Consider the following 11,617-nt stretch of genomic DNA (forward strand, 5'->3'; position numbering starts at 1 on the left):
CCACTCCAGTATCTTTGTCAAGAAAACCCCAAAAGGGATCACAAAGATTTGGAAATGAATGAAACAGCTGAACAGCAACAACCGTTCTCCCTGGTTTGATATGATCTATCAGATCTTGTATTCCCATACATAATCTTTCAGAAAGCAAGGTCACCTACATGCTGTGATGAGGCATCAGAATAAGATTTGTGAAGAATTGTGACATATTCCAAATCCAACAGTGACATTAATGATAGCACAGATATTAATCAGCCAATCAAGTAGCATTTTAAGCACCTACTATGTGTCAGCCACTATATCAGGAGCTGAAAATACAAATGGGAGACAGTCCATACCTCTAGGAACTTATATTTGCTTGAAGCTTGAAAATTTAAGAATATACTCTCTGAGAGATTTAATTCAGAGTTTCCTTCAACAAGAAGGTGCACTAGTGAGCCATAATACAAATGAGATTTTTTTACTTTTTCTGCTATTTCACCTTGGACTCACATGCTTAGAGTCCACTTGCCAATAATCAGGCTGAGTAGAGGCTCCTGGACAACAGGGTTTCCAGTTGCCATGTGAGATACCAGAGCTTGAGCTGTGATCAACCAAACCGAGGGAGGGAGTGAAACATGCTGACGTGGAATGACCAGATCATGAATCTATAAATTCCATTTTGCTCTCCAGGACCCTGTCTGTTCAATGGACTTTCCTTGACCTCTACCTCAGCCAGTGACCATCCCCATGCGCTGATCACAAGCATGCATGCACATACATACACAACCTCCTAATCTGACACCTGACTTGACCAGATGCTCCAAGTTCATACTCCTTAAAAACCTATGAATATATGTGGTATTGCCTCATGCCTCATGCCTCATGACAAACTTCCATTTAATAGTACTGCATTGAGAGATTCAGGAGAACTTCCTAACCTAGCATTATCAGATAAAAATATGAAAGAGGATGAGACATCTGCATGGAACTGTGTCGTAATTGTTCTTGCTTAGTAACTGAAAAAAGAAGAAAGAAAAGGATTTTGCAAAGCACTTTACAGGTGTTATCTCATTTGATCCTAATAACAACCCTGTGGGATAGTTGCTATTATTACCACCATTTAACAGGTAAGGAAACTGCAGATGAGGGAGATTAAGTGACTAACCCAAGGTTGTTGCTGTTTAGTCATTTCACTCATGTCCAACCCTTCATGATCCCATTTGGGGTTTTCTTGGCAAAGGTTCTAGAATGGTTTACCATTTCCTTCTCCAGCACATTTTACAGGAGAGGAAACTGAGGCAAACAAGGTTAAGTGACTTATCCAGAGTCTCTCAGCTAGGAAGTATTTGAGACTGGATTTGAACATAGGTCTTCCTGACTCCAGGCCCAGAACTCTATCCACTGCACCACCTAGCTGCCCCCAATCCAAGGTTAGATAGCTTCTAAATTTTGGAGGCAGGATTCAAATTCAGATTTGGAAAACTCAATGGTGCAGTGAATACAGCACCAGGCCTAAAGTCAAGACAGATGTATTCAAATCCAACCTTGGTAACTAAGTAGCTCTGTGTGTCACCTAATGATTTGTCTGCCTCAGCTTCCCCATCTGTAAAATGTGGATACTCATAGAATCTACTTCACAGAGTTACTGTGAGGATGGAATGAGAAAATATTTGGCAAGTGCTTTGCAAGCATTAATGTGTATGTAATAGTTGTTATCATTACAGGTCTTTCCGACTCTAAATCCCATACTCTATCCACTTCACGAGGACAAGTGGAGAAGTGAATTTGTCAACAGGCAAGCTATTTTCTGTAATCATACATTCTCCAAAGTATGTCTTCTTCCCCCCAGTACTACATATTACACTTAGCACTAGATCAGATTTTACTGAGTTCCTTTATCTGTCAAATATCAAGAGAGGGAGTGTTGCATGATGGTTTGTGGGCTAACTGGAGTGAGGAAGATCATTTGGTAGGGCATAACTCAAGTCAGAACCCTGTTAGTACAGGGTCAATGTTGCGATCAAATGAACTTGTAGGTCATTCAGCAGTTAAGAAAAGGAGCTTTAATTTACCCTAACAAAGAATATTCAGCAAAAATATAGTAAGAGGAGTAACCCCTGCCCCTCCTGACCATCTCCAGTCTCCATATGGAAAAAAAAAAAATTCTTCTCACGAGAACAGGGAGGGGCAGCTAGGTGGTGCAGTGGATAAAGCACCGGCCCTGGATTCAGGATGACCTGAGTTCAAATCCAGCCTCAGACATTTGACATTTACTAACTGTGTGACCCTGGGCAAATCACTTAACCCCCATTGCCCCGCCAAAAAAAAGAAAAAAAGAGAGAGAGAACAGGGATAGTAGAACTGCTAAGTCTAAAGGTCCCAGGACCACTTTGCTGGGCCTTTTTTCTGCCCTTAGATGACCAAGAAGCCATAACAATGTGATCATGAAAAATACAGACTGAGCCTTGTCTCACCCACCAGGGCAATCAATCCTGGCTTTGTCGCTATGTTTTGGGGAATGGAGAAAGGACCAATACCTATTAGGCTTCATTCTTTCTTTTTCTTTTTTTTTTTTTTAAGATTTTTTTTTTAGTGAGGCAATTGGGGTTAAGTGACTTGCCCAGGGTCACACAGCTAGTAAGTGTTAAGTGTCTGAGGCCAGATTTGAACTCAGGTACTCCTGACTCCAGGGCTGGTGCTCTATCCACTACGCCAGCTAGCTGCCCCACCGCTTCATTCTTTCTATCAGTTAGGGTTCAACTATGACTAGTTATTCTTACTACCTCCTTTGTATGTCCTTCAAGCAAATTCCTAGGACTAGTGGAGGGAACTGTCCTCTCTCTCTCTCTCTCAAAACATACGCTTAGTCCACATATGGTTTATTATATTCCTATGCCTTTCAGTTTGTTTTGGAGATGTTTTATCACACACCAACAATGATCATTTAATTGGTAAAAGAATACACCATAGTCCCACTTCTCCTAAAACAATTTTCTCTAAAGGATTCCTAAACAAGACCTGGGAAAATCATGATGATAAAATTCATGAATTTTCTAGCTTTGCTAGCTTCTATAAAGTCCCAACTAAAATCCTACCTTCTACAAAAAGTCTTTTTCTAGTAGCCTTCATCTTTGGGTCTTCTTTCTTAGAGAATCTCCCATTCATATTGTATATAGCTTGTTGTCTCTCCCATGGGCTCCTTGAGAACAGGGACTGTCTTTTTATCTTCAGCACTGAGTACAGTGATTGGCGCATAGTAGGCACTTAACAAATGTTTCTTGATTCAACAAAATGTGTCCCACTTTACAAACTGTGGCATAATTGTTACACAGATTATTTCTGAGAAATCAGGAAAGACTACATGAAAAATAGAAATTGTATATCTGAACATTAGATTTGGGAATACAAAAATGATAAAAATGGACAGAATTTTAAGATACAATGTGGAATTCTCCCCACTCCTTGATTTTAATTTTCTTTCTCTTTTGAATTATTTAAACAAAAAATGTAGACTTAGGATGGATTTTTGAATGAGGCAAATTAGAGAATTTTTACTTGTTACACCATGCCTCCAACTTGATGAGCATAGGTATTCTACAGTATAAACCTAATAGAAGCATTCAGAATTTTTTTCACCCAGTATTTCAGATGTTTATCACTAACTATAAGGAAAAAAAGATTCCCATTTTTAACGCATTATAAAGCTATTGGATACAAAATGAACACTAGAAATACCTAGAAACAAAATATCTAAAAGGAAATCTTCCTCAACATCAACCATTATGTCTAAATGTGGTGCTAAAGCACCACAAAAACAAAACAAAACAAAAAAACTTGTTTTGTCCAATTTCCCCAAAATTACTATTTTAAAAAATACAACTGGGGAAATTAGGTGGCACCGGCCCTGGAGTTGGGAGGACCTGAGTTCAAACCCAGCCTCAGAACCTTAACCCTTACTAGCTGTGTGACCCTGGGCAAGTCACTTAACCCCAATTGCCTCACCAAAAAAACCCCAAAAAACAAACAAAAAAAACAAAAAAAAATACAACTAATGAGCCATTTAGAAACTTTTAGTGAATGTATTAAGCTTTCATATTTTATATGTTGTTTAGAAAAATCTAAAAGTTAATTTTTTTTTTTGTCGTTTTTGTTTTAGTGAGGCAATTGGGGTTAAGTGACTTGCCCAGGGTCACACAGCTAGTAAGTTTTAAGTGTCTGAGGCCGGATTTGAACGCAGGTACTCCTGACTTCAGGGCCGGTGCTCTATCCACTGCGCCACCTAGCTGCCCCAAAAGTTAATTTTTAAAGATAAATTTTAAAGATTTAATATTTGTTTAAAATTATCTGGTATATATGTAAAAGCCAGATTTTTAAAGAAAAATGTTAATTAAAGTATGGTATTTTAATCAGTGTGTCAAATATAAATTCTTATTAAATTATTTAAATCCCTTAAATATAAAAAATCAAAACTAAACTGTCAAAAATCTCCTGGTATGTGTGTGTGGGAGACCAAAAATGATTTGGGGCCAGGAGTCACATAAAGTTGATAATGTGATCTATCATTTGATTGTTAGATATACTACTTCAACATGCATTTGAGCATTTCTCTTTCTTTCTTGTCATTCTTTAATATTATATCTGCTGCAGTAGAACTACAACATACAAGTTATGTCATACCCATGAGTAACTTAATCTCATTGTTTTTACTCAATGGCAAACAAAATCTCACTAGATTATTAATTATAATGGTAGAAAAAATACTGCAGCAAAAAGCAAAACAAAACTTGTTATACAGAATTTGTAAATGTGATCTAATGATGCACCTTTTCCTCAAAGTTTACAATTTTCCTTTCTGAAACCACAAGTTTCAATATTATATAGATCCTCTAGAGCAACAAAAAAGATAAATACTACTTAAGGACTGCTCCTGGCAAATGAGGGTAGTTGTAAGAACTAGTAGGAGGGAGGATTTACGTTCATACCTGGGCAAAGTGGCTGAGAGTTTGTTTTCCCAGTGTTTATGATTTCCTAACCATGACCCAGGAGAAGAATCAGGAAAGAAACAGAGAAATCTTCAAGCATGAAATGTATGTGCAAGAAAATACTATACTGATTTATATAATTTCCAAAAGTGCATAATCACTTGGATATTTGCATAATGTACTCTCCTGTTTCATTATTCCTCCCCTCTACTGTATGTTATGTTATATATAATTTTTGTTACTATCCCATCACACTTTGTTACATGGAGATACTCTCCACAGTATTTAACCAAAAACATGATAAACTTTCCACTGCTTCAGAATTTTCCCCCTACTAAACTCTGTATGTATTTTAACTCTGACTCAAAGATGATAAGGGAGATTAGCAGCAAAGAGTTACACTTTGAGATTTATCACAACATAAAGATTCTATAAAGTACATTTTGTGTTAACATTGTGGGAAGAAAAAGATCAATGCAATAAAACTGTCCTCTATGTCTAAAGCTTGTATAGACGAGAGATCAGAATTATTTGAAGTCTTCCCTAAAGCTTGTATAGACGAGAGATCAGAATTATTTGAAGTCTTCCCTTTCACTGCTACTTGTAAACATGTCTCAGTTTTCATTTCTTTCACTGTGATCTAGGACTAGAGGAAGCTGAATCAACCACCCATATCAGTGTCATTAGCTTATCCATTAATCAATCTTGCCTCTTCTAATTATGGCTTCAAGTTATATAAACTTTCTTTCCATGTCCCCTCAAACCTAAGAATTTAACATAGATTGTATGTTAGGGGACTGGTAAAGGGCAGTTACGATTAAGTAGTATATCAAATAAAAATATGTAAGAACATGCTGAAAAATAAAATACACTTTGAAAGTGAAGTAGAAGGATCAAACCAACATGAGAAACATGAAAGAAAACATAAGGGGGGAATAATATGATTAAGGGGATTTTTCTTTACATAATGAAAGTTAATTAAATAAAGAGACTCAAAAGAAGTTGAAATTTATGATCAGCTATTAACTAGAATTTCTAAGTCAATTTAGAATATAAATACTGATGCAGAACTTTTTAAAAATGCTTTCATGCAATCCATGTTCATTTCCATAGATGCATTATCACCACAGACCCATAACAAAAATGGATTAAAAATCTTACAATATTCAAAATTATGGAAATATCAATAAATAAGGAATTGATCATACAGCAAGGAAAATATAAATTAATCACTGTAGAAATAGCCAAAATATGTTTTTTTGTGTACAGAATATTTATTCTGAACCTTGGGAAAAGTCTTGTCAATACTTAATGATAAGAAACTATTCTGTCTTATTAATAGCCACTGTTATATATCAACAGGTGGTCAAGAGACATATAATAAATATTAATCTCTACAATGCTTTTAAGAATTTATTACACCCTTTCTAAGTGCCAAGGGTGTTAGCAATAAAGTATAAGTGAAAGTTTGTTGCTGTCTAAAGTTCTGATCCAATCTTTAATCATTGATGGAGAAAAAAAAAAAACAACCAACCCATAAGATGATGAACAAAGTAGAGAGGTCTTGTTCTCAGAAAGGACTCATGTTTGCATGTTGGGTCATGCTCTATAAATAAGGTAAAACAAGGAATCTTCATGGCCATTATTATTTAAACAATTTGATTTACATAAAGAGGGAAACACCCAGATTTGTAAAGGAGCACATTTTCTAAAAGGGGGTCTGTAGTCACTTCAAAAGGACTTTTGAAAGCTGGTAACAAATGAAATGTCATAAGGTAATCAATTTTGGATTTCTCGCAAAATCTTTACTTTCCTTTAGAAATGACAAGATGAGCAAGGACTTCTTTCCCACTTTCAGAAATCTTGCCAGCATTTCTTTTTCACCTGTACTATTAAAGGACATCTAATATGGCCAATAATACCTGGATTCATAACACAATCTATTTCAAGTTCTACTATGAATTCTGAAGACATGACCCAGAAAAACATTTAAGGAAAAGGCCTAGATTTAGGAATATGCTTTGCTGCACCTCTGCACTTTTAATTTTCCAAGGATTGCTAACAAAGTGAAATTCAGTACTGATTCATAAAGTTCCCCCATCTCTAGCATCTCTAAACTCATTCAGAAATGGACATGTCTGCAGTAATTTATCCACCATGGTATTCCCCACATTTGAGAGTTAGTCAATGCTTTCTTGGTTTTTATTTATTCTTTCCTCTGGTGGTGTGGGGGTGGTAAAAGGAAACAATGCAAGCTCCATTTTTACATATGTCAGGATTGGTCAAGAAAACCTTGCTAATACTTAAAGTGATGGGGTTGGGGGTGGTGAGTCATCTATCTGCCTTCAGCACTGGCATTGTACATGTACAGCATATCCAAACTCCTCCACGGTTTTCTTTTCTCTCTCTCTCTCTCTCTCTCTCTCTCTCTCTCTCTCTCTCTCTCTCTCTCTCTCTCTCTCTCTCTTAACCTCACAAATTTGTTTGGAGAGTGATAGAGGGCACGGGAAATCTTAGTCATGTGTCTCTTTCTCCACTCTTTAGGATAACAGGAATAAGTGATCAGCTTGCCTTTCACCTTTATTGAAAGGTATTAGAACGCCTCTGAATTAACACACGCCTGACACAGTCAGCCCTGGAAACCAAAGTGAGCAGCTATAACCTGACTCCTCTCAAATCAGGTGGAGAAAATGACAACCATGTAGAGGGGGCTAACGGGGTTCAAAAGTAAACAACAGTAGAATCTTTGAACAAGCCTTCCCTTTGGAATAACCCTGAGTAAAAACCTATCCAGGCAACAGAAATCTCCAATTTAACCCCTGCGTCACCCTCAGTCCGGCTAACAATTAGCCATCAGATCCACCACTAGGCAGTTCGTGGTGCACTTTGTACTACAACCTAATAAGGTGTATACGGAACACGCTCAGGATTAAAGTTAATGTCGACGCAAAAAACTGATCAGCAGTTTTACGTAATCGTCCAGGAGTGATTCAACTACTGCTTAACGGGTTCTGACACACCACCTCCCACCACCTCTCTGCCAGCCGGCATTTATAAATCTGACATCTTCCTCCCTCCTTCCTTAAATTCTTTAATGGTCCATTAGTAACTGGATCGATCCTGGTTACTTAGTAGGCATGCATCGCGCAAATGCACGTCTGCTGTGTTTACACCAGCGCCAGGAACATCACTGGAAAAGTTGAGAATTTAAAGCCTGGACTGCTGTGTTTTACAAGCCATTGATTCCGAAGGACTGGGGAGGGGAAGACTAGGAGCGGAAGAGAGAGGATGGAAAGAAGGAAGCCTGGAAACCTAACTCCTGGGCATCCAATCAGCAAAACCTCCCCGCGGACACCTAACTCGATGTTGAGCCAGCCAAAAGGGGGAAAGCATCTCAACTGAGAACTTCTATTCCTCGCTCTCCACTCCCTCATTTCTCTGAAACCCAAATCACACCCCCACACACACCCCGGGAACTGAACCCACTCTCTCCTTCTCTTCCTTCCTCCTCCCCCCTCCCCCAACAGGGAGGGAGGTGTGTGTGTGTGTGTGTGTGTGTGTGTGTGTGTGTGTGTATGTGTGCAGGGAGGGTGGGGACGGGAGCACGCAACACTTACGTCTCGGAATTTGTTCCACTGTCCGACTTCCTTGTCATATTGGGAGATCGTGGTGAGCCATTGTTTATCATCCAGAAAATTACCGCTGTCCGACCTGCCCCCGGCCGCTGCTGCCGCCGCTGCCGCCGCTGCGAGAGCCTGACTGCACCAGACGACTGCACACACACACAATAGGGCTGATACCTTTAACATCTTGGGGAGAGAGGCACGGGGGGAAGGGGAAGGGGGGGGGGAGGCCAAAAAATAAAATTAAAAAAACAATGTTAAACAAGAGGTGCAAATATGGGGACGACCCGGAGAGATGCGCTGAGAAACTGAGGGGAGGGGGACGGGAGGGAGAGGAGAGTGGAGTCTGGCAGTCCCCCCCACCGCCACCACCATGCGCTCACACACACACACACACACACACACACACACACACACACACACACACACACAGCGCAGTGGAGAGGGGAAGGCAGCCTGGGCTGCAGCAGCAACAGCAGCAGCCCCGGCGTGCAGAGATGCCCAGCACATCACCTTGCTGTAAGCCCCGTACTATGCGCTCAGCTCCTGCTGGAAATGCAGCTCGACGCTGCCAACTCTGTCTCTTTCAGGAGCTGCTGCACGCGCTGCCGTCTCGAGCCGTCCACTCAGCTCCTTGCGCCCGGCGCGCTCCCCCACCCCCCCCCATCTCCATCCCACCCCCCCACCTCCAGTGGCTCCCCGCGCTCCTTTTCCCTGGCTTATTCCCCTCGCTGCTGCTCCCCTCCCTCCTACCTCCTCTTCCTTCTCCCCCTTTTTTCCTTATCTTCCTCCTCCTCTCTCTCCTTGATCCTCTGGGCACTAGGCTGAGAGCAATGCGTAGCAGGAACAGGAGGAAGCCGGAACCACCTTGATCCAATGGAACCCTTGCCTTGAACTAGTTATCTTCTCGCTTTTCCACTCTGGAAGCGGAGCTCGCTTTGGTGAGGCAATCCACTTGCCCTCTGCTCTTGGATTTATTTGACACCCACGCAACCTAGGGGCTTGTTATCTCCATCCCTCTTGTGACTGATAGGCATTACAGCTCTGAGAAAGGCTAGTTTGAAGGATGGAGTTTGCAAAAAACTTTATGCAGAACAGAGAATCTCCTGTCTTCTTTCCTTCCAGTGAGTCCCGGCAATTATGTTTTGCCCTAGGGCTGAACGTCAGATGGGACTTTGTTTCCATCAGTGTCCGTCTGTCTGCCTGTCTCTACTTTAAACCACAAACTTCACGTTTAAAGAGAGGGACATTTCTTTGAAAATAAAATTCCAAATAGGCAGATGAGGAAGTATAAAGTGGGCTAGACTTGAGGAGGGACCTGATTCTGCTGTTTACTATTCGAATAACCTTAGGCAAATCACTTAGGACTTTTTTTTTTCAAAAAGACCTTTTTTTTTTTTTAACTTGGGCTAATCAATATGTGTGTGGATGGATGGATGAGGTTCCCTTTTAGTAATTACCTTTTTTATTATTATCTCACATGTTGAGCTGGAAATGACATCTGATTCCAAAGTCTTTATTTTTACAGTTGAGAAAACTAAGGTCTAGGAAGGACAAGTGACTTCCCTAACATCACTGTTTTCAGCTGTGCCCCCTTGGCATCAAGTTTCATGGCCTCTCTGATTTATATTTCTCTGAAGGGCAAACTTGTTTCAGCTGAGCAATTTCAACCATTGCGGAGGTTTTCATTGTAATGGAGTTCTCATAGTCTCCATGAGCTCTTTTTTAAAAACAAGATCTTGCCACTTTTTTACCCATCCAGCAAGGATTTAAAATGGACAGGAAATCATAAAGTTTACCTGGATTAGTTTCAAATGTATCTCTATTATGCTGATCAAAGAGGAGATGCCCATAAAGATCAGGGTAGAAATGTTTTATTCTACAACACAGCATGCTGGCTCCAAACCAAACACAAAGAGCAGAAGCTTCCAATGGAAAGAATAATGTGCAAACCTGTCGGTAGGACCACATGACAAATGAGGAACTCTGTACAAGGTCAGAGGTGATACAAGTTTTAGAGATAATTTATCATGGGAAAAGGTGTATGAAGGATGATAAAAATGGAATGAGTGTTCTGCTAACAAACTGGATCCCATGAAACTACAAACAGCTGATCAGTAGGTAGAAAAATTAAACAGGATGGATCAATGTTAGGACCAATTTTAACAAAGATGGAAGCACTAACACCCTGATTCTGGATTGTAAGTGGATTTGTGGTCCTCTTGGAGAGGAATCAAAAGACCTAACATGTATGATGACCAGAGGAAAGGAAGAATTTCACCCTATGTAAAATGAGGATAAGAATATCTACTTCATAAAAGGAGTCTGACAGTGGATGAAGAGGGGATCTAGGAGGCAGGAAGACCTAGGATGAAATCCTGCCTCTAATTACATATAGGTCATGTGGTCCTGGGCAAGTCATTTAACTTGTCTGTGCTTCAAGTGACTCCTCTAAGAAGAGTTATGGTATCAGCCAGGGTTGTAGACATCTGGGGCTTGTTTGGAGATGTGGAACCATTTTGGCAGTTCTGCAAAGAGGACAAAAATAGAAGTCACCCTCCATTTGCCAAGTAGATAGAATAAAGATAGATAGATGGATGAATAGAATGATGGGAAGATAGATAAATAAAACTATTGGTCTATCCATGCTTCATACCCATTTGTAGAGTGCTGTTAATAAAGAAAAAGACCTTTGATAGCACAACTGGTGACAGAGGCAGTCACATTGAAGGTTATCCTTAGATGTTATCAGCTTCTTTCTCCAAATCCCAGGAGCTGTGTTATCCAGAGGCTAGTATTTCATTCCCCATGAGATTTGGCATCTGACTTTTCCATCACAACAAGGTTTATATGCAGATTGATAGTTCTAAATCAGTAGTGCAAGCAACTAAGCCTTCCAACCAATCTATGCCCAGGGCATCTGTATGACATGAACTCATTTAGCTTATTATATGTTCCTATTGTTGCTAGAATTTATTAAACCTTTGAGCGAAAGCCAATGTAATTCTTGGCCTTGGGTTTCTAAGGCTGTTG

At 40.0% G+C, this 11,617-nt stretch overlaps 1 protein-coding gene across 2 annotated transcripts in view; it reads right to left on the reverse strand.

Moving 5' to 3' along the window:
- SPOCK3 (SPARC (osteonectin), cwcv and kazal like domains proteoglycan 3) overlaps positions 1-9,735 on the reverse strand; it is a 577,080-nt gene extending 567,345 nt beyond the window's left edge. The window contains exons 1-2 of one of the 2 annotated variants that reach the window (XM_043972767.1): positions 9,338-9,735; positions 8,579-8,770 (exon numbers count right to left, since the gene is read on the reverse strand). In XM_043972767.1, coding sequence (XP_043828702.1) covers positions 8,579-8,770 — 192 coding nt within the window. In that variant the 5' untranslated portion in view covers positions 9,338-9,735. Of the gene's footprint in view, positions 1-8,578; positions 8,771-9,097; positions 9,239-9,337 lie in introns of those variants that run through there. The other variant, XM_043972769.1, reaches the window with a different exon arrangement.
- Between the last annotated feature and the right edge of the window lie 1,882 nt (positions 9,736-11,617).

Source organism: Dromiciops gliroides, chromosome 6 (assembly GCF_019393635.1).
Source record: "Dromiciops gliroides isolate mDroGli1 chromosome 6, mDroGli1.pri, whole genome shotgun sequence".
Classification (NCBI taxonomy): Eukaryota; Metazoa; Chordata; class Mammalia; order Microbiotheria; family Microbiotheriidae; genus Dromiciops; species Dromiciops gliroides.